This window comes from Notamacropus eugenii, chromosome 6 (assembly GCF_028372415.1).
Source record: "Notamacropus eugenii isolate mMacEug1 chromosome 6, mMacEug1.pri_v2, whole genome shotgun sequence".
Taxonomy (NCBI): Eukaryota; Metazoa; Chordata; class Mammalia; order Diprotodontia; family Macropodidae; genus Notamacropus; species Notamacropus eugenii.
The window spans coordinates 310,157,211-310,181,969 of NC_092877.1; the positions used below are offsets into that span (position 1 = coordinate 310,157,211).

The 24,759-nt window shown below is 38.0% G+C and overlaps 1 protein-coding gene across 1 annotated transcript in view; it reads right to left on the reverse strand.

Annotated features, from left to right (window-relative positions):
• The window catches only part of ERBB4 (erb-b2 receptor tyrosine kinase 4), a 1,360,303-nt gene extending 1,336,303 nt beyond the window's left edge, over window positions 1-24,000 (reverse strand). Inside the window, exon 1 of the mRNA XM_072617476.1 lies at window positions 23,136-24,000. Coding sequence (XP_072473577.1) covers window positions 23,136-23,217 — 82 coding nt within the window. The 5' untranslated portion in view covers window positions 23,218-24,000. The remainder of the gene's footprint in view (window positions 1-23,135) is intronic.
• Window positions 24,001-24,759: the final 759 nt, after the last annotated feature.

Below are 24,759 nucleotides of genomic sequence, written 5' to 3' on the forward strand. Positions count from 1 at the left end.
CTGTTGCCAAGTTTTTCATGACCCCCACATGGAATCAGGACACACAGTTTAAGAGGAACTGAGCTAGATGCCCTCTAAGGACTATCCAGTTATAGATCTGAGATCGTTACCTTATGAAAGGAGATGTTACTGCATCCATTGGCCATTATAAATTACAACTAGGTTCTCAAGGCTACAAGGCAAGAGAAATTTTAAGAAAACCAAACATATTTCCACAAAGAGGATGCCCAACTGTTCATCTATACAAGTGAGCAGTTTGTTTTCACTGAAGCTATTTCTCTAGCTCTATTTAAAGATGCTTGCTTACTATCAAAAACATTTGCGTTCATCTCCTGCACCAAAATTGTCAAAACTCGTCTTTTATCTCTTTGACACAAACTACACAGAGCTCACAGAAAGAACTATTGACAATGTATGATGTTAGCCAAAGCAGAAACCATTTTAGCTTTGTGATGGTAACATCCTCCTCCCACTTAGAGTGGAATGTCAGTGACAGCATTAGTTACAACAGGCAGTTGATAGTTGCTTAGAGAGAAGTAACCATTTAAAAATTCATAAATGTTTCACTTTAATTTCTTTTAAGTATATTATTAGACTCACATAATTTCTTGGCCTCCCAACTGGAAACTTCATTTTCAAATGTTGTTCCTTTTCACATACAAGCATGCTGTTATACATGTCCATGTACACAGAGACCCATATATAATGTCCATACTAAAAATAAATGCCTTGCTGTTTTCAGTAGTAACCTGATGCTAAAGGAATAGGACAGGTGGCATTTATCTTTCTTGGTAAACTCAACAAAAAGTTTAGCTTAGTCCCTGTAACTCAGCAGATGCTGTAGCAAATACTTGACTATTGGGGGAGGGGGGAATAATTGCCAATGGTAAACTTTTGAAGAAAGAAACATGACTTTGGGGGGGATATGAAAAGAAGGAATATATTGCAACAGAAGCTTGTTGTGACTGAACATTCATTATATTTATCTGTTTTATGAAATAAAAAGGGTTATAATAGACATGGTCCATACTCCAGCAATCCCAATCTGAACAGGTGTGATAGAAAAAAGAAAAAACTTTAAATGATACTTTTCAAATGAAAACTGGAGAAGCAACTTGTCAAAGACAGTAAACAGAGGCAGAGTTAGGAAGGAGGACCTTCCTTCAAATATATTTAGAACTATTTCACATGAATAATTGATAGCACATTGCTCGCCTTCTCAACAGATGAGAAAGGAACTGGAGGGAGGGAAAAAACTCAATTTTTTTTAAAGAGTGTTTTAAGTAAATAAATAATGAATTTAAGGGGGGGAAATGGAAGCCATTCCTTTACTATGTATGTATGTAATCATAAAGCTACTTAGCTTTTCAGTGTCCTGGACACTCATAAGCTATGTAAGCTAAGTTAGAGATAATTTGTTCATCTCCATTCAGTAGAAGGAATTTCCATACTGTGAGTTCTCCCACGAAGATAAAATTAAAGAGGTGAAACCCATCCCCAATCAAAAAATTTGAAAACAGTCCTTTTTATAATAAAAATCTTGACCAATCCAAAGTGCCTACATAGCATTAGTTTTGTGTTAATTTACCACTGTTTGGTAGTTATTTAGCACAAACACAAGAAGTAACTTTCAAAACAAACATGATACATTATGTGTACATCAAATCTAAATGACTTCTGAATGACGTGGGGGAGATCTGAGGGAGGGAAAGGGGAGGAAAGCGGAGAAAGAAAGAAAGAAAGAAGTCTGGTCTAGTTTAAATACTTGAAATTTTGTAAATGCTGAATAAATTAAAGCTGATGATACTATCTCTACTTGAAAATACCTAGTTATAAAGCCCTGATTTGGACATTTGATGTATGATAAACTGATATTCTTGCAATGCAATCAATAGAATCAGGAAGGCTACTACATAAGGACTAAGGACATTAAACAAATAAACAAGAGCACCCTGAGTTCCACGGTCCAGTGCTCACATAAGTCCTAGTAATTTCAATGTGACATAGGTCTGAATATGGGATTTAGGATGAAGACCACATCAATTCCACTTTATCTCACCAATGGGATCAGTTCTACAAAGTATGTTTGAATGATTAAAAATGGAGGGTGGCCAACATAATTACAAAACAATGAATCAAATGACCAAAACTTTTAAAAACTGTCCCAGAGTAAATTGAACTTAGTTGTTATTGTTTGTTTATGTTATATAAAAAATTAACACATTTTTCTGGGGTAACTAATCACCAAGCACTTAAGTAACTTACAACATAAAATAAGGAAGCTTTAAACATTGCATTGTTAGGAAAGCACCTTTGAAATGTTAAAAAGTTCTATATAAATTTAAGTTACTATACTAAGAATATACAATTTCACTATAATTATATACTTTTCCTTTTATTAAGATGTTGGTTAACTTCATTTTAATTAACAACTAAGTTACTAGATGAAGATATGGTGAGAGATGGGGAAAGACTTAAAAATGCATATCCCTTTACGATTTTCATCAGTTAATATCAATGATAGTTTCCAGAATAACGGTGGTATTTACAGCCTGCTAGGGAAAATAATAGTACAGTAAAAATAGCCAATGTAAACCTCAGTACCTTGGCCATAGCCTACTACTTGTTGTTAGTGCGAGAGTAACTACGATCCAAGGTCAGTTCTTTCCTTGAATTCTCTTTTTTCTTTCTTCTCCTCTCCCAAGGCCTGGGAAGAGAGCTTAGTTATTTCTGCATGGATGCAAGGTGAATGAGGCTGTCGCTTCTCATTGCAGTACTATTTATTACAGGTCACTGACATAATACAGCTATTTTTTTAAATGGAAAAAAGTTCTATAGCATTATCTCACTTACTTGCTTGCTTATTTGAAAGAATGTGAGTAGCGTTATTTATTTATACAGAAATCTGCCAGCTGAGATGCATCGTCTGGCTTTGAGGGGCCTCCTGCTGGCAAAGCATGCAACCTTGTTATTACAAGAATTAAAATGCAGCACGCTATATAAAAGGAAACATCACACAGTCCCAAAATATCTTGCTGTTTCAATTCTCAACCTGTTAAAAAAAAAAAAAAGATAGTCTTACTCTAGTGAATGGGAAGATAAGGGGCGGGACCAAAACTGAAACAAACAAAATAAGTATTACAAAAAGTAAAATACCCAGATATTTTCATGGTGGGTTGCAGTTACCATCTGTAATCCATATAAATGTAATTCATAGTCTCAGATGAAAAGGTTATAGATTGGTTTCATTTTGGCATGAGTCAGCCTACAACACAAAGAAATAAATTGACAACAAATCGATTTTCTAGAGTGGTACCCTGCAGTTTGCAGTTTTCTTGGGATAGAAGGGACAGACTGTACAGAGAATAATACATCTAAAACTTACTTTTAACTATTGTCTGCCACTCCAATTGATCACAGGTATGAGAGTTATCAATCTATATGTATTCCACCACAACGTCTTATGTTAAAAAAAAAGTTCAAGTTAAATGCCTTAGCTAAATTACAAATTATGTCATCTTTGTTCAAAATTTCCAGAGACTCACATAAAAATGTTGGGAAATAATTGGGTACGTATTAACTTCAGAACTTTTAAAAATGTTTCCATGCTTACATCCTAATAAAAACTAGAGTTCATATCAAAATGTGCTAAGAAAACTGTGGTGATACAAGAAATCCTTAGCGATTCAAAATGTTTGTTTTTAAAGGAAATAATACATAATATTTAATCCCTAATAATTACAAAACCCACAAAAATAATAATTACAATAGCTAACATTTACAGAGCACTTTAAGGCTGGCAAAGCACTTTACAAATATTATCTCATTTAATCCCCATGACCCTGGGAGGTAAGTGCGATTATTATTCTTTTTTTTTACAGATGAGGGAACAGGCAGACAGAGGTTAAGTGATGTGCCTGGGGTCCAGCACTCTATCCATTGTGACACCTAGCTGTCCCTACTGAAAACAATTGTGATTTTTAGCATGAAGTTAAAGGTCGGCAGTCTGCATATATTTAACATGTTTACACATATATTACAGAATATGTATTTTAACAGAACCCAGATTACAAACTAGCGTCAGCCTCAACACAAGGCTGATCAAAGGGGATAGAGACAAAACTGAAATAGACACCAATTTTAGTACTCTGTGGGCTAGTCAATTTGACAGGCATATATTAAACATCTACTTTATGCCAGTAAAAAGAGTTTACATTTTACTCCTATAAAGAGGGGGGAAGAGATGTATAGAGCTAAGTAAATATAACAAATATAAAACAGTTTAGGAGGGTTATAACAGAAGTAGAAAGAACAGCAAAGACTTTATATTATTCTATATTAACTTCTCAGAAACTTAGGGATCTCTGGAAGGTATGTCTGTAATTCTACTTGGAACTCCTTTGAGAAGAAATTGGTCACTTTCTTGGAACTACCACACAGTAAGATTTATAGACATTCAGCTTAACCCTTCCCTGAAAATTTTTCAGAAAGATATTGTGATTTTTTTTTTCATCGCCCACCTCAGATCAATCAACAAACATTTATTAAGTCCTTACTGTGTCCAGCACCATTGCCCAACTCTGGGGGAATGCAAAGATAAAACAAAAACATTCTCCACACCCAAAGATATGACATCTTCATGGAGGAGAGAATGAATACAGAAATTGTAGTATATAGCAATACATACTGGGGGTATGGAAGATAATTTTAGAGGTGCAGACAAAGATGGAAACGGCGTAGGAAACTGAAAGATCCTTCTGAGATGGTAGTATGTGAGCTGGCTTAAAGGTCAGATAGATGGTACAGTTGAATAGAAGGCCAGACCTGGAGTCAGGAAGACTCATCCTTCTGAGTTCAAATCTGGCCTCAGACAACTAACCAGCTGTGTGATTCTGAGCAAGTCATTTAATCCTGTTTGCTCAGTTTCCTCATCTGTAAAATGTGCTGGTGAAGAAAATGGCAAACCACTCCAATATCTTTGCCAAGAAAACTCCAAATGGCATCACAAAGACTTGGACAGGGTTGAAAAATGACTGAACACCAGCAAGAAAGCAAGCTAGTGCTTCTAAGAGGCAAAAGCAAAAATGGAAAGCATTTGAGGCATAGGGATAGACAGTGCTAATGCCCTAAGGCAGGTAGAGTGAGGAACTTGCTCTATGTTGATTGACACCTTCTCAAAAACTGAGCCTTTTTAGAGAGTGACTTGAGGCACTGGGAAGTTCAGTGACACCCCCCACACACACATACACACACACACATCCCCAGGATGAGCCAAGCAGTATGTACCAGAGAAAAAAACTTGAATCAAAGACACTTGGGCTCTGAAGCCAACTCTGGTGCCCACTGTACCGCACAATTTTCAACAGCAACCTTACTTGGAAGAATGCTAGCCAAGCCATTTTCTCTGGGCTGATTCCTATACAATTTATACCCTAGACCCTAAATTTCTAAATAGAAATTGGTCTCTCTTGTTTAATCAGCTGAACTACCTAATGTGCTGTTATCACTTCTGTTTTTGGTAAGGGAGAATGGAGAACTAGATTGTTCTTCACCATCTGATATACAACCCTTATTTCAAAGGAAGAAACATGTAAAATACATAAAATGCTTCACAAATGTTCAAATGTTATATAAATGCCAGATAATATTTATGCTTATTATTATTACCTGCCTCCCACAGCCAGAGCCCTAATAGGCAATCTCTTCTATGGTTTGGACCTGCACGCAACTACAATAGGTGAAAGTGACTAAAGCAGTTTTATGTTGATCATTCCCCCCCACAAAAAATTGAAGAAAAGTACATGGTTTCTATTATACATTTTCTTTTGAGATATCTATTCCTAGAGACTTTCCAAAAGGGAAAATCTTCTTGATTTTTTTTTTAAATCAATGAAATTACTCCTAATTGTTTCAAACTATGTTCGTTAAGACACGTCTATCATTACCACACACATGATCATTTCAGTATGTCTCAATAAGATCATAGGGGTTTTAGGTCATCTAGTCCTACCCCTTCATTTTACAGAAGAAAGACACTGAGGCACAAAGGGATAAAATTCCTTGCTCATAGAGTAATGTAACAGAAACATTTGACCCAATGCATAAAAGTAAATATCTTCCTTTATTAGGAAAAGATTTTTAGTTTATTTTCTTTTTCATTTGTTTTTTGGAGGAGAGAATGCAAGGCAATTGGGGTTAAATGACTTGCCCAAGGTCACACGGCTATTAAGTATGTCAAGTGTCTGAAACCCTGGAAGTGAACTCAGGTCCTCCTGACTCCAAGGCCAGTACTCTACTCACTGTGCCACCCAGCTGCCTCAGTTTATTTTCTTAAATGAAAGAATTGTGGTACTTTTATTGTGTTAGCTTTACTATATGATTAAATTTATTTTAAAATGCTATTTTTGTTTGATGGTGACATAATTTAAAAAATGTATTGGAAGAATTTTGGTATATACTCATGATTTCATTAGTCTAGAAAACTACCAGTATAGAAACTCTTTCTATTCATGCAGATCAGCAACTGTGTAAAAAAGTGATAGCCTGGGCCGCTGCGAAGTTAAAGGACTTACTTGCTATGGAAATTTGGCTAGTATATGGCATAGGAAGACTTTAATCTGAGTCTTCCTCACTCCAAGGCCAACTTTCTATCCACTATACCTCTTACTGAAAGAATATTTTTATGTATCTCCTTCATCTGTAATCTTTTAATATACTATACTAGTCCCAGTTGGGGTACACCTATAGATGAAAATGCATATACCACAAAAAAAAAAAAAAAAACTCTAGCCCCGTTCTTTCATTCTCTATCCATGCAAACTTTAGCCTGACATATGGTATTCAGACAGTTCACAATATCATATCAATAATACACAATGGAAAACATAAATAATTTGTAAGCCATTTTTCTCCATGCCACATTAGCAGTGTGGAAAGTTTGCCAGTAAAACAAATTTATTATCAATGGCTTGCAGTAACATGTGTGAGTAAATGCTAAGGTGAAAGGGACTCAAAAATGTATACAAAGAACATGCACCAAGCCACCACAGAAAGAGCAAGCTACTGATCCTAGCCTTTGAGCAAGTAATGCAGCAGGCAGAATCACAGCAGTTAGGGAAAAGGGTAAGCAGGGGAAAGACTCTGCAGAGAATGTATATATGATGTACTGCGGAGATATCATAGGGTTTTATTTAATTATCCTTCATCATTTTTGATAAATTCTCATTGTTTTGCATTCTCAGATACTTTCAAGATAGACTTTTCACCAGGACTATTATAGTAACCTACATTTTAATTAACCTATCTTAAGTCTCATTTTAATCCTCCACAAAGTTGCCAAAGTGGTTTTCCTGTTTAAATGCAGGTCTATCCAAGTTATACACACAGACACACACAGACACACACACACAGACACAGACACACACACACACACACACACACACACACAGACACACACCAAACTCCAATGAGCCCTATTACCCAAAGGATCAAATTTAAACTCCATTGTTTGGCATTTAAATCTCTTTACAATCTGGTCTACTTTTCCAGTCTCCTTATACATTACTCTCCTCAGCAAACTCTACAATGCAGCCATACTGACCTTCTTGTTCCACTTTCAACCCTACCTCCATGTATTTGCACTCACTATCTCTCCTACCTCAAAAGCATTCCATTCCCTCACCTTTACTTCTTGAAAGCCCTGTTTTCTTTCAAGATTCAACTCAAATGTTCTCATCTTAATCAAATTTCTTCTGGTCTCTTCCACTCCTACTCCCAGGGCACTATCTCCCAAAGCTACCAATGCCTAGTCATCATTTTGCATCTATTACAGTCATGTGTGCACACGTTGGCTTCCCCATTAGAACATAAACCCCTTGAGGTAAGAATTATTTCACTTTTGTATGTCTCTTTCCAGCACTTAGCACAGCACCTAGCACATAATAAACCTGTAATAAATGCTTGATAATTGATTGATCAAAGAGGGAAGTTGTAAGGAGGTTAACCGGCAATAGGGAATGGTTGTGTGCATGTGGGTGAGAAGAGGGATTCCTGGACCTGTCTTAAGTAGGATACAGTGTTTCTAGTACGAGGATATAGAGAGACTTGGGTAGGAAACAAGATCAAGGACAATGCCCTGAGATGTAATGCTGTCAGAAAGAGAGATAACAGAATGGAGGATGCTGGCCTTTTCCCATCTCCCTGTTTCTTTTAGATTCTATTCTCCATGACTCTTCTATGTTTCTATTTTTTAAATTTATTTTATTTTTATTAATGTTTTTAATTAATTTGTTATTAATTTAATCCTCAAATGCAAACATTTCAATGCACAAAGAACAAAATAGCACAATGCATATGAATTGTATATTGTATATGAAACCAAAAACTTCTGTTACATAAAGAGTGCTTTCAAAATTTTGCATCTTTCCCAAATTCATCATGATTTTTTAATCTGGTCTTTGGATTTCCCCTATGTCAGGACCCCACTCTTGTGAAAGCTTTTTTCCACCCATATAGATCAATGTAGCTACTATGTGTTAGAGGCAAGATTTGAATTCACGTCTTTCTGAAACCATGTTAGTTCCAATAATAATAATTTATATAACACTCTAGGCTTATAAAGTATTTTACGGATTCTGCCTCCTTTGATCATCCCAAGTCTGAGAAGTATTTACTATTATTATTTCCATTTTATTAACGAGAAAACTGAAGCTGAAAAAGGTTAAATAATTAGCTGAGGATCACAAAGTTAATAAACAAATGAGGCAGCAACTGTGTTCAAGTCTTCACGACCCCAGGTGTACTGCCCTATCCACCACAGTACCCAGCTGCCATGCTCTCTCCATCTCTCCCACATACAGTACAGTTGGTCCTAAGCTGAAATATAAATATACATATACGTGTGTGTGCATTCAAATTCTCAATAGTAAGCTAACCTCTTAGCACAAATAATTCTCCTTTCCATCAACTGACCCTCATTCTAGAATATCACCAACCTAAATTATACCAAATGTGTGCTGTGAAGGGTTACCATGGTGACAACTATTGTCATTTATGGAATGTATTTGTTGAGTCCAGCTTTCTTGCAACACTTTCCTTCACAATGAGTCCCCACATCTTAATAAGGGATATGCAATTTTAAGTCTCATTTGTTTAGATGTGTAGATGGAACTTCTGTCGTCTAGAAATCTGTGATGAATGACGGGTCAAAGGGTATTAAAGGAAAAGCTGCCAAACTGATGAAAAAGTATGACAAAAGAAATAAAGCTCGTGCTATAGATCTTAATGACTTTTATAATCCTGCTTTATTTGTTTCGAATTTTAAAAAATTCTTCCTGGTCCAGGCTACATGAAATCTTTATCACAGTCTGGGTCAGCACATTCACTTCATGCACATTTAAAATTTAGGAAGGCAATGAAATGTGATAATTACTTTGTTGTGATACTATTATCACATCTGGAATTGTTAGTGGCTCTGTGGCTACAAAGAGGGACAAAGGTCTTTAATTCTTGAACTATGATTCATACTATAGTGAGGGAATTGTGACTGGGAACATTATAATAAACTGTATTCCACCACACTGTTCTGGAGCACCACCTGCCAGTTGAATAAGATAATAGCAAATACTTCAGTTGCGAGTAAGATTTCTACCTGTTTCGCTAAAAGTAGGCTAATTCTTTCAATTATAAAACAATTTTGGGGATTTTTCCCCCAGAAGGAAACTCAATGAGGCTTTTTGAATTGTTCCAAATTGTCATAAGAAGGAATGTGATGTGACTTTCTTCATCTATATTCCTAAGAATATCAATCTGCAAAAGCAGTTAGTCCTTGAATTAAAATGGTTATTTTCCCACCCTTTAGTAATATCTTATCCTAATATGATAAAGTTTCTAGAGTTCTCCAGCCTTAACTCGATAGTGGCTCCTCTTTGCATAGCTCCATGAGTAAAAAAATTCATTATCTTTGTCTAGTTCTATCAAATTTCTAAATGAATATGCAAAAAAACATAATAATACAGGGCCTTTTAAAAATTTCTTTTGAGTGTCTTTAACATAAACCTTGGATAGATGGGTCCAGGCTACAGAATTTTTTGTTAAAATATTTCTAGTCGTACATTATGCTAGCTGTTTTCTATCCTGAAAAGTTTAAATGCCTATAAAATGTAACATAAAAAAGTTATTACATGAATTTGATTAAAAACCATTTTCTCATGAAGGCACTTTAAAAAACAATAAGGATTAAAGGGCCTAGAATTCGTGAGTCCCAGGTAAACATAAATCTTTATAACACAACTGTCTCTTTCTAAACACAATTTCTTTTAGCCAGACTATAAAAACTGAATATGAAAAAGAAGTGATTTAATCAACCTGACACACACACACACACACACACACACACACACAAACACACACAGGGACAATTCAATCCCTATCCCCCACCAAAAAAAGAAAACCCACCTCCTAAAAAATCAGCTTTGGTTGTTGCTCGTACAAAGTTCATATATACAACTCTTCAGTATAAATCTTTTTGTTCTCCAGCTGTTAACAAATACGGGACACATGCAATTTAAATATAAACTAATAAGGCAAACTAATCATGATCTTCCTGAATAATATTTTTAATGATATCACTAATATTTAAAATCATAATTCTGTTCTCACTTTATTTAGCTGAATTACCATAATACTGAAGCATTTTGTTACAAGTGTTCATTTTGCAAAGTAATTGTTAATGGAGTATTTCATGTGAAGAAATTATATTTTAGCATAAAGTAAAAATACTTCCAATAAGTAGGACTTGAAAAATAGATAAAGGATAACTAACATTTAATGGTTTACAAGTATTAACACCTTTTATCTTTGCAACTCTGTGAGCTGGGCACCATTATTATCCCCATTTTACAGACAAAGAAACTGAGGCAAGCAATGCTTAAGTGACTTGTCCAGGGTCACAGAGCCAGCAGCAGCAGCAGCAATAACAGCTAGCATTTATGTAGTGCTAATTAATTGCCAAGCACTGTGGTAAATGACATAATAAAACATAAAAACATAAAAACATAAAAAAAATAAAACATAAAACATAAAAAAATAAAACATAATATTATTAGCACAGTATTAACTACTATTGTTTACTATGTGCCAAGTACTGTGCTAAGGGCTTTACAATTATTTTCTCATTTGATTCTCACAGCAATCCTAGGATCTAGGGGCTATTATTTATCCTCATTTTACAGATGGGGAAGAAGCTGAGGTGAGCAGACATTAAGTGATTTGCCCAGGGTCATATAACCAGTAAGTATCTGAGGCAGAATTTGAACTCCGGTCTTCCTGACTCCATATCCATCACTCTATACACTGCAATGACTAGCTGTCTAATAATAAACATTGGGCCAGAGACTGCCCTGTGAATAAAATTGTTTTTCTTTATAAAAATTGGACACATTTGGAAACTATTTTGTTTTTGGACTACTATGATGTATAAAATGAATTTGAAAGTTCCTGAATAGTTAAAAGTAAGTTGTCTAAATTTCTATCAATTCTTTAAAAGTCAGATTTTTCATCTAAAAATATATTAATATAGTCATTAATGAGCATTAAAACTATCCCAATTTGCTGCTAAAATTATGTTTTCCCACAACTTAAAAACCATAATTGTAATGATGAGGGTTGAGCTTTAAAAGCCATAAATCATCACCTACATTGTCTCACCTGATCTCCGCAGCAATCTTGTAAGGTAAAGACAATAAGTGGTATGGGTGAGAGGGAGCTTAGGAGAGTAGCTACGGTGTTTTATTTGGAGTCAGAAAGACCCAGGTTCAAATTCCATTTCTGACACTTACTGAGTAGCCAGAGAGAAGCCATTTCCCCTCTCTGAGATTGAGTTTTCATATCTGTAAAATGGGGGTAGTATTACTGCACAGGGTTGCTACATGAATCAAACGAGAACGTACACAAAGGCTTTCTGCAAATTTGAAAGTGATATGTACATGTTAATTACTACTCCAGTATGACAGATGACAAAACTGAGACTCCAGGAGGTTAAGGGACTTCCCCAAGATCACAGGGACAGTAAGTGGCAGACGTAGAACTCGAACACAGGTCTTGTCACCCCCAATTCAGTTATCTTTCCAATTCTCCACAGTTGCCTCAATCAATGGTCATTTATCAGAGAAAATTTATTTATATAATCTACTTGAAAAGGAATGCAGAAAAAACCTCTCCAAATGTTCTTCAGAGGTTGTAGATTCCATAACTTGAGCAAAATCTGCTCTATATGAATCCCTTTTGAGCTTATGCAAATGATCTCTAACCTAAAGAAGCTGATATTATTGGCAAAGAATGAAAGGACATGAATATCTTTGATGATTTGGGCTTACTTGTTTTATTTTTAAATTGTTGTCATTTTAGAGGTGCAGAGGGCTGGCCCAGTTTTGATAAGCCACTATCTTTTCATTGCCTATATTTTGACAAGTCTACAGCCCTCCTATAGACTAGTCTAAGGAGAGCAAAAACCTGAGTCTCCAAGTTATATGTTCCATGACAGACCAGGGAAAGCAGAATTTAAGATTAGTAATTCAACAGGAAGGCTTCCAGTAGATTCAGTAGCACAAAGCTTCATGGATTATTATCAGTCATGAGAAGAATGCTTAGAGTTTGGAAAGCTTGAATTAAGCAATATTCTTGGCACAACTAATCAGAAATCAGGCAATGGATCTGAAGATTAAATGGAAAAGGAAAAAAGAGGCAGAAATAATAAGAGAATTTGGAACAACTTATAGATAAGAAGGATGAAAACCCCAAGGCAGAGGTAAGATTCGATGAAAGAAAGGTAAAATACCAAAGTGAAATTAATGAGGGAGAATTCAAGAAGCTGATAAGAGTGATACACTCTGAGTCAGAGGAAGAAGGTGGAAGCAGGCTGAGATCAAGCATTTTGACTAATTTTGCTGACTATAAAATCATAATAGCTTCCAAATCATAGCTATCCGGGATGATAAACTGACAAATTACAAAGTTATTCAATCTAAAATGAAGTTTCCACCAACTTTACAGTTTTTTTCAATGTGGGTATTCATATGGGGAGGGGAGAGAAAGAGGATTCTTTATATCAATCATCATAAAAAGAAGAGATGAAAGGGATTTTCCCCAAACTGGATCATTTAAAAATAGGTAAAACACACCTGCTACATGGCAAAGTGGCCTGGAATCAACCAACTCAGAGTTCAAACATAGCCCCTAGACTTCTGCTTCCTGTGTGATCCTGGACAAGTCTCTTAATTTCTGTTTGCCTCAGTTTACTCAAGTGCCAAATGGGGATAATAACACCACTCACCTCATAAGGTTGTTAGGAGGACCCAATGAGATAATATTTGTAATGCGCTTAGTAGAGTGACTGGTGCATAGTAGACACTATATGACTTATTCCCTTCTCCTTCCCTTTCCTGCTACCCTTGTGAGTAGCTCTGGCATTCATGATCATATCTGTCCTATATTATCCCACTCTTCCAGGAAAGAAATATAATATTAAACACAAACTAAAGTTCTGTGGTATCTTCAGTTTCCTCTTGCTGGTGCAAACTGAACTAGTGAATTAGTTTTTGTCAAGTCAGAGCTCACAATACCCGAAAGGATCTATGTTAATGAAAACACAGTTTATTTGCTTGCTAATTATCTCTTCAGGGCAATTAGGTGGTACAGCAGATAGAATGTAGGGTCTAGAGTCAGCAATACTCATCTTCCAGAGTTCAAATCTGGCCTCAGACATTTACTAGCTGTGTGACTCTGGGCAAGTCACTTAACCCTGGATGCCTTGATTTCCTCATCTGTAAAAATGAGCTGGAGAAAAAAAATGGCAAAATGGCCAAAAAAAAAAAAAAATGGGGTCACAAGAAACCAAACAACAATTAACTTTCTACTAGAAAGAGCTCTGTATTTGGAGATAGGGGATCAGAGGTCAAATCTCGGCTCTACCACTTATTACCTATTTTGGCTTTGTGAAGGTAATCCTCTAGGCCTCAGTTTTCTCATCTGTAAAATAAAAGAGTTTGACTATAATGCCTAAGATTTCTCATCTGTAGAATGAAAGATTGGACCAGTTAAGTCACATGGTCCCTTCCAATTCTACACATTATTGAAATAATTTAGCTTTTACATACAAGAAGACTCCACTGGAACACTGTGGACCACCCGTTTAAGAATAATACTTATCACCAAAAGAAGAATAGTTTGATGAATATACTTAATATGTATTATGCTATTTACCCTTGGAGCAATTGAAGTGTTTTTAAATATCTAATTTTTTTCTTATCCATGCCTAACTTCACTATCCATCTTACTAATGAGAAATATAAGATTTTCTTATAGAAAGATATTTTATATGGCCTATAAATATCATGAGAAAGCTGTTAAACCTCGAGAGCCTGAAACTTCATGTGTGAATTACAAAGAGTGACTGAGTCAACTTGTAAGAATAAAATAACATGGATCAGATCTCAATTTGCTAAACCAAATTAGCTGCATGCCTTTCTGTTTGTCTTATCTATTTCTCTAGCTCATGGTGTGCTAATTCAGGCCACAAGCATTACGGTAAGTACAGAAAGAGTAATAACTGTGACTTTCACCAAACTGTTGCAAGAAGTCTTGTCTTCTTCTAACTCATTTCCAAAGATCTTGTTTTGGAGATACAGTTTCCATCCCTTACATTTTTTAATCCACTAAATTATTATATCTGAATACCAGTCACTTCAGTTTGCTAGTTACCTGAGTACATTTTTTTAGAGGTTTCCATATTTCCCTAGGGAAAGTGAGCAACAACTGGGAAATTATTACCTATTTTGCTAATATTTTTATACCATAAAAATGTGATTTGAAATCATATTCCTTTATTGCCTTCAAATCATTGTAGTAAGACATTGTTCATAAATATCATAAATGTTCTATGTTCTGAGTCACTGATTTTCAGATATATTATTTCATTCCTTATAGCAAGTATGATTTTTGGAGTCAAAGCATCCACATTCTGAGAGTAAAAAATCCAAGACAAATTTCCAGTCTGTGTCAAATACAAAGGATAAAGAAAAGTCAGGAACAGATCTTGTTTCGTAGAATGACAGAATTTAGAGCTGGCTATAATGTGTATTTTAGTAAGATGGAAAGAGTAGTAGTTCTGTATTCAGAGGACCTATGTTCAAATGATGCTTGCTACTTATACGGCCCTGGGAGAGTAACTCAACTGCTCTCAGTTTCCTCCTTTTTAAAATGAGAGAACTGGACTAGAACTCAAAGGTACTTTCTAGATCAAATTCTATGATCTTTTCACCTAATCCAAATGTCACTATACATACAACGTCGCAAGATGGCACAGTGGATAGAGTGTTGGCCATGGATTCAGGAAGACTTAAGTTCAAATCCAATTCCACACATTTTCTAGATGTATAACCCTGGGTCAGTCACTTAACCTCTATCTGTCTTAATTTCCTCAAATATAAATGGGGATAATAATAGCACTTACCTCCCAGAGTTGTTGTAAGGATCAAAAATATATAATGTGTGAAGCAGTTAGCTCAGTGAGTGGCACATAGTAGGTGCTTGATAAATGCTTGTCTCCTTCCTTGTGGATGAAAAAAAGTAGGGCCTAAGGAAGATAACCAACTTGCTCACATTCCCAATGTCAGCAGAAACTGCAAAGCAAGGATACAAAACCAAGACCACTCAGGCATCACCCCATCCCATCCACATACACACGGTACATTCTCTTTCCACTGGTATGACATTGCAGAGAAAATGTCCTTGACACTCTATGCATTTGTGTGAGAAAACCAGCAAGAAGATTAATTTTAATCACATTTAACCATTATAGAATTCATAACTTTACTTTAAAAAAAAAGTTTTACTATTAAAATTTTGATGTCAAGACACACGTCTATCATAGCCTGTGTGATACTAAGAAAACCATGCCCAACATTGGTCACTGAAAGATAAAAATAGAAGCAGGTTGCTTTACAAAGGGGTTTTTTTTTTACTATATTTACAATTTTTCCTTCCTACAACTTGCTCTTTCAGAGAAGAGACAAAGGACAGAACTCACAAAATAGACCTTTACATAATAGCATTCCACATTCATAGTAACAACTGAAAAAAAAAAGTTACAGCATTGTTTCTTGAAATTTCACTGTGACCTTAATATTCTGAGTCTGAACAAATCCAGAATATAAGGGTGATCTGGTTCAGATTTCTTCGATAAATAGGCAGTACAAAAGGGAACCTCTAGGGAATAAAACCCGAAGGAGAAAAAGGCAATGTAACAAACAGGCAGAGGGTTGCTTAGTGCTAGATACCACAGAGAAGCTTCTTCACATGGCCCTGAGCCCCCAAAAAAGAACTAAGATGGGGTGAGCCACAGGGCAGAGAGGACTAAGGCCAGGAGCATCCTTGTCATACAAGTTTCTTAAATACCACAGTGGGGTAGGAAAAGGGGAGGAGTGAATCATTGCCATTGGGTTTAGCAGCAATACAAAGTGTGTGTGTGTGTGTGTGTGTGTGTGTGTGTGTGTGTGTGTGTGTGTGTGTGTGTGTAGAAAACATTGCTCTTTTGAATCAGTAGCATTAGCTAACAAAGTCAGGGAAGGCTGAACAGATATTCATCTCCTCTTCAACAGATGGAATCCATGTCACCAAACTCTAATTTCTTGATCTATAAAAATAATACCTGATCTCTGCTTTCTTCTCAAGGGGACTGAGAAGAGAAGGGCCTATGAAACCTTAAAGTAATCCAAGAAAGCAGAGCTAGGCACTCATGTGGCAATCTAGCCTTACTACACTCCTCACTGGGCATTGGTAGGTACTCTCGGAAGCTATTAACACTTCCACCCCACTAGATGAAGGTATAACTAATGCACCCTAGCATCTTAAATGAGATGACACAGTTTCTAGAAGTGTCTTAATCTACCCTCCAGTAAAGTTTACACATTGACAGATGCCCATCAGAGACAAAACACTTATTTCACCAATAATCAGAAATGTATTGTAAATCATTAAATGACATCCAAGAAGTTGTCAGTTGTCCGGTCAGATGTTACATAAAAGCTGATTTTATAGTATTCTTTTTAGATGGAAGACCCTTCATCACTCATAACACCTGGCAAGATTTAGAAATCCCTGCAAAATGCGGTTGTACCCTTATATCCTCAAGGGGAAAACATTCAGGTTTTGTAAACTGGTATATGAAGGACCTGTATCAATCACTCTTTGAAAGTTCCAGTAGTTCCTATGGATATGACTTGTTAGGGAAAATCATTGGTCATTCTCAAGTCCAACTTTCACTGAGTTTTCCCCTTCCCATAACCCAGGTTAACTTGACTTTCCTCTGCATTGCTATAATGATTATATATCCTCTTTTATTAATCTCTAATTATTACATCTAGGTAAAATATATTTACCAATGAGACAATTATGAAAGGTCTTTTGTGTCCCTGTACATATGTAGCACAAGTGAAAAGTTGTCTTTAAAAAATTCTTTTTTAAAACAACTCTCATTGATTAAAAAAGAAATCCTAACCTTTAAACCCGTACATTTTTGATAGAGATCATCTCTAACACAAAGTTCCCTGTGTTAATATGAGTTTATTATATTAGGTCATCAATTATCTTTAATTTTAAAATAAAAACTTCTCTGATTATCTTGAAGCAATTCAGAATCAGTTTTGAAAGAAATACTATGAAACAGATAAGCAGAAAACACATTTTATCACAGATGCCAAGACTTAAAGAGATGAAATGGTTTGCTCAAAGTATTAAAAAGTAAGTAAAGGAATTTACTCCAAAATGTTGAAATCCTGACTTAACCACTTGGCCATGTCCTATATCACACGGTACCACAAAATGAGAAACTATAGTTTCCTTCAAATTGTGAGCAATCGCTGCAGTTTCAAGGGATATTGATCTTTTTCCTATTAAAAAAAAAATCCAAGGGCAAGAGGGAATTATTTTTAATTACAAACTGAGAACTCCAGTCAATTGCTATATTAGTGAATACTATGAATAAAAGTTTCATTGCAGCTCCCTAATATATAGATAGATATATGATATTTCAGAAAGTAAGCATTAGATAACAGAATCAGCAGTAAGGTAGCATAAATGGGTTTCTTTGAGGCTATCGGATAAAACCTGAAGAAAAGTCAGTGATGATGAGAAATCCCTATTCTGCATAATAGGCTGAGCAAATCAGTATGCGAGATAATGGGGGGAAATACTTGACATAATTAATTTTGCACGCCAGCTGTAGGCTTGAAACAATGTAAGCTACTTTTATTGTAAATATTAGCAGTTCTGCTTTACAGCATCTCTCAAAACAGTAAGATCAGTGGCCAACAGTTTTCAGATGATTAAATGGTAAAGAAAGTTTCCATGAGTTTGCAGGACATAGAGCATTATTTTTGATGCTATGTCTCAGCTCAGTTTCAGGTACTTAGAAATTACACAGACACATCAAAAAAGGAAAAATACAATTAAAAAGACCCCCATTTCCTCTGAATCTACACTTGACTTTTTCTCAATCACTGACTTCAAATGATGAAAATGATACCACTTTGTGAGTATTGTATGTGTGGTGCATTCAAATTCAGTTTGTGACATACTGTGGTCATCTCACAAAGACAACCAATACTGAAATGAACATTTTCAAACCTCAGAAATATTTAAAATTAAAATAGCTGCTTCTACCTCTTGTACTTTTAGGAAGTACATTATTACACTTCCTTTCCTTTTCTTTCTTTCATAATTTTTTTTTTTTTGGGCCAAAGAAATAAGAGATATGAGGATATGAGGATATCCTTAAGGAAACATTTGGCCTTGGAATCAGTGCTTCAGAGATGTGCAAGTGACCCTGGATCGATGCCTTTTTATTTTCTTTCAGGAATAAATCTGGGCAATGGAATGGCTTTGAGATTGTCCAGTCAACCAGCCATATCAGATTTATCAGAAAGGAAGAATGGAAACTGACTTTGAGGGCTCCAGCAGTGGCAAACTAGAAGGTTGTTAGGAAAAACATGAGGAAAAAGAATGCACTTAGAAGGAGCAAAACAATGCACTTACAGATATACTTCCATGAATCAATTAAATTATTAAAAATAGATAAAGGGATACCAAAGAGTAATGGAGGGGTGGAATGTATATAACAGATGATAAATAGTATTTCTCTTAAAAACCAAAGAGTGAATGAAGAATGTTTAAACCTACTTTATGAATGAAATGTAAATATTATCGAATAGTAAATATAACAAGAATTCTAAGATAGTAAATATGGACATTGTATTCAAATAAAACTATTAGAAATGCTCATTAAGTAAATAAATTATATAATTTTCAATTAAGCTATATTTTAGGATTCCAAACAAAATAAATGCACATAAAGAAGTGACTCCATATTCTACAAACTTTGGTTTTTTTTAACTGATATCTAGAAGGAAAATATATATATTATATGTAGTATGTGTATGTATGTATTATATATGTAAATAATACATATATACACATACACACACATATACATACACTTCTATCTGAGGAAATATGTTGGGAATCATACTAGAAGTCCCCAAACCATCCACCTTCATCATCAGAACAGTGAATAGTAATAACATTTTTCACTAAAATTGCCACTGTAAATTAAAAATTAATTGATTTTAAGATTTGCAAAGGGGGAATAGATCCACACTAACATTTCATTTATGGAGAACTTAAGCATTCCAAATATCCCAAAGAAAAGACTGAATGTATACATAGAGGTGCCTTTGTCATAAACATATGTAGCAAAGAATTAGATAAATAATGCCTTTAGAAAGTATTTTCACATTTCTTTTATCTTACCCAACCTAAATGTCATGAAAACTTTTTTCTACTTAATGTAGAAGTTACCAAAGCTTGTGAGATGTCAGTATTATCAAACATTTCAAATATTAAGGAAACGTTATAGGATAAAACTTCTAGAGACCTACAAAAGAACTAAGTCAAACACCATGTCCTAGAAAGTAGGAAATGCCCGTTGAATTGATTCATTAGCTATCTTTTAAGCTACACAGGCACTCCAGTGCACTATCATCTATTTTCTTTCAATATAACTGAGGTAGCCTTTTGTTTTTCCTCAAAGGAAAAATGCAGGTAAATTTCAGAATTGTCTTCATGGGTGGTGTAAGATTTATTCTTGACGTGTAAATGGCCCTGTGATGTATGTATCAGGAATAGTGAGAGAGTGGCAAAGGAACAGAAATACTGAGGAATTGTCTATTTACAAGTTAGATTTTCTTTTTTCCATCACAATAACACCAACAAAAAAACTTATTCTCTTACAGTTATCTAATGGGGAAAATGTTTTCAAGCTCTGTAGAACGATCAAAAAAGAGCAATATTTCTATTCCATTCACATAGACCAGTAAATAAGGTGCATTCCTTCTGCTTCTTAAGAAATTAGCATTTCAAAAATATGCCACTTTCCCCTGAACTCCAAGCGTGTCTAATAATGCGAGAAGCAGATTGTCTTCCCTCGTTTCCTTAATTTGTTTCATCTAAAAGCAATTCACTCAACATCTTGTCGCCCTCTGGCAGCTTAGTTTACTTATCCGCACTTAATTTCTCATTTGGACCAAAACAAACTCCTTCAAACTGCTACTGACTGCTAACCGGGATTGGCTGGGGGTTGGGGGTGGGAGAGCTGAATATGTATTTACTTGGGCAGACACACACACGTACGCGCTGATTAGACAATAACTAGGTTCTGTAATGGTACACTAAGATCAGCTGAACTTTTCCCCCCAGGTCTGGAAAAAAAAAAGCAACAACCCAGCATCCAAGGGCAGTAGCGGTTTCATCTGGATCACCTTTAGTATTCACGCTGCAATTATGAGGCATACACGGAACAGCTTTCCTTTGTACCGCTCTTTCATCTAGATCACTTTGTGTTTTTAACAAGTGGGGCTTGCCTTTGTATCACCAGAATTTCAAGTGCATAGTCACCGCCCGAATAACAATGGGACTCAAAGCCTCACACTCCAGAAAGAACTCACTTTGGGTTATGACAATTCGCCAAAGGCTGGGGGGGGGGGGGGGGGGGGGAGTAGAAGTGCTGTGCACTGCGATGAGGAAGAGGACAGCTGCAGAACTAATTTGGATTACATTCCTTACAGAAATTCTGAAAAGAGCTTTGAGGAAGAGCTCAACCCCTGAGCCGCACACTTAATACCAAATTGCTGTAGACTCCGAGGCGGTCCCCATGGCTGAGGCTGAACCAGACAAACCCCCACTAGGCTGCCTCATAGAAATTCCTATCAGCTAAGCATATATGTCAGCCTCAAGTGCTTTTGAATGGGTCAACCTGCATAATCAACTCATTGAGGAAAATATGGAGAGGATCGTGGGACGAAGACGAAAGGCCAGTGGCCAGGAGGCTGCCTTGAAATCTGCAAGCCGCACTGGGGTGATTCCGAGGCTGATCTGAAGGCAGGCTTTGGCAGTACTTAACACAGCATATAAAAGGCAAAGACCAGGAATTCTAGTATCATTTTTAAAGCCCCAGTGATGATAACTGGGTGTTTGCTTGAAGAAGAGGGAAGGAGAAGGCTGGAGTGGAGAGGAGAGGGAGGAGAGATAGCTGGCGTAGGGAGTAAGAAAACTAAGCGGCGTCTTTTCTGCTTAAGGTCACAAGGACACCATAGGCGTCCCTAAAGCATTCTCCTTAACCCCTCCCCTTCTTCCTACCCCTGAAGCTTTATCTTGTCAGCCAGCCTCCCACGCTACATCAAGTATCTCTGGTGTGATCACTTGCTGCCAGATCAGGAAACAGCACCGGCTGTCCAAATGGCACCCTCTGGCCATCTCAGACATCTCTCTTTCCTTTTGGCTACACTCAGTCCCCTGATCAGCCATCTCCTCGTTCCCATTCCTATCATCTGGGAAGCTCAAGTGTCAGAAACTTTTAGCTCACTCGCACGACACGTCCTGTCAAAGACCCTGCCACTAAGCTCTCCCCCGACCCCTCCTCCTTTTCTGTTCAGTTACATTCGTGCGTCCTGCTACCTGAGGCTAAGCAGCCCAGCCAACAGCTAGCGCACCGTGGTGCCCGATTCGCCTCGGATTAGAAAGGATCAAGTGATGGGCGAGCTATCCGACCAGCCCCAATTCTAACAGGGAAGTTTGAGGGACCCTGGCCAATAGTAGACACTAGCAGGAGGAACTCTGATGGGCGTCTAACCTCACAGAGTGCGGCTGTTATTCTCGTGAATAAAGTTTGCCAAGCCCTTTGGCTGCTAGACCCTCTACCAGACACTCTCTCGACCCTACCGGGGGCTGTTAAAGAAAAGGGATCTAGATGGATTGTGAGTTTTAAGAGATCAGCTTCTGGTCAAAACAGGAAAGCGGGTGGTGTTAAGAAAACGATGCTTTTCTGGTAGCAGCTGTATGCTGTGACTGTCTCCGGACTATGTCTGAAATCTTGGCTATGTCAACACTCGGGTGACTTGTGTCAGAGCCCTATTCCTGCTTCTCTCCCCCACGCAGGTACAAAAGCGCACACGGACATAGACACATGAGGCGCTTTGGAATCAAAAGGCCAGGAGCTCCACAGAAGGAGCAAGGCAATGATCGATCCTTTTTCTTTTTCGCGCCGCGGAACAGCCAAAAAGTCCTATTTACTCCGTCTCTTTTCTTTCGGGGACGGAGGGGTGGAGAGGCAGGAGAGGTGGAAAAAAAGGGGAATTGTCTGCGCTGATTGGGATTTTCCGTGTGCGTCTTCTACGTCTTAGACAAGCAGGCTGAAAGAACTAAGCCTTCTGCTAACCCACAGAGCGAAAAAGAAGAGACTGGGGTGGGGGGGGGGGGAGGTGAGGGAGAGAGACGGAGGAGAAAGGGGTTACATAGTGATTTCCACGCACGCACTAGAAGGAGAGCAAAACCAAGCAAGTTGGAGGTGGAAATGATGCAGGGGGCGGCGATGAAACAAATTCGGATCAGCTTCTCCGAGACTGGAAACGATCTATCAATAGAGGCGGGAAGTGGGAGGGAGGGGAGACCACAAACACAAATCATCCAGACAGCAGCAGGTTCCACAGCTGGAGGGAGAGCGATAGAAAGCAGAGACTGCGACCCACCTGACTGAGAAGCTCCGGGCTGGGGGGTCCAGGCTACCACGAGAAGGCTCACACAGACCCACAGTCTCGAAGCCAGCTTCATTTTTTGGAAGTCTCAAATCCTTTGCCGACAATTACATGTCCAAATCGCATATCCCCTTATTGTATCCCTCAGATGGATGTGGATGGGCGAGAGTGGGTACTGGGAAGAGAGAAAGAGAGGTGCACAGTGTATTTGTGTGTGTGTGTGTGTGTGTGTGTGTGTATCTGTGCGCGCCGGCTATTCCAGGAATGGAGGTGAATGAGGGTGCGCGTGTTGTGTGTCAGCGCTGCTGCCGGTCCCAGTTGAGGTCCAACTGTGAGTAGATTTCCCCCAGTGATCGTCCTCTGTCTTGCACTCGCTCCTTCGGGTTGGTCAACAATAAAAAGAGAGAAGAAAAAAAGTTGCTCTCACCAAGGTGGTAGATTTCCTGCTTTTCGCTCTCTTGCAAGCACTGCTCTCTCCTCCTTTGGTGCTCCCTGTGCACACCCCCGGTGTGAGTCGGGGGAGGCTGGAGGAGAGCCCCTGGCGTCTCCCACGGCTCCGGCCGTCCCCTCCTCACCCCCGCTCCGGGCTCCTCAGACTTGTCCAGCGGCTGTAGGAGTTAAAGCCTCCGAGCGTCGATTCCAGCGCTCCCCCTTCTTTCGCAGAGGCAGCGGCCGCAGCGGTAACAGCAGCTTGGAGAAATTAGCAAGACTCCAAAAAAAAAAAAAAAAATGGAAGCGGGATTGGGGAGAGGGGAGTATGGGAGGGGGGGGCGTTGTGAGAAAGGAAAACCCTCCACGGAACGAGGGACTGAGAGACAGACACAGCTTGGTGGCTTAAACCCCGCCTCTGCTCTGACCCAGCTAGCCACACCCCTTCTCCCATTCCACCCCCCCTCCCCAAATCTAAAATCTCATTGGCTCAGCCACTCCCCAAAATCCTGAGCCTCCAGAGTTGGGAGAACACCTGTCAGGAGAATGAAAGGGGTGGCGTGGGCGGGGGAGGGGAGCTGGTCTTAAAGGGCTAGTGCCAACTGTGAGGTTAAGACACTCCTCTTCCCGCCCCCCGCTTCTCCACCCCCCCGTCGCCCCCCCCCGCCCCAGCCAGAGTCCCAGGACAGCTGGCAGGCAGTGCTGGGCAGTATGCCCAGAGGGGGTGCTTAGATGGGGAAAAGGCCCCGATTGCCCCCATGGTGGTCTGAAGGGACGCTGCCTTGCCTCTCCCTCTTCCCCAGAAAGAGAAACAAGGCCAAAGCTCAAAAGCAGACTGCAAAAAGGGATTCTCAGAAGGAAAAAAAAATAAGTTGTGTCTCCCCCTTCCTCAACTTCACTCCGCTCAAAAATAATAATAATTCAAGGGCTAGCACACATAGCCCTCTTTCCAAAGAGGTGAGACCAAGAGAAAGGAGTCTTGGCAGAATAAAAAAGTCTTGCTTACAAGAAAGGGAAAAAATCCTCCTCCTCTCACACTGGCGAGTCCTTCTCTATCATTTAACCATGGCTCCGAGGCTCCGGAAAGGAGCAAGCTGTGAGCTAGAACCATAGCTCTGACCACAATCCAAGAGAACAATGCCAGGTATCACTTGCTAATATCCAGTCATCATCCTTTTATCCTTCACAC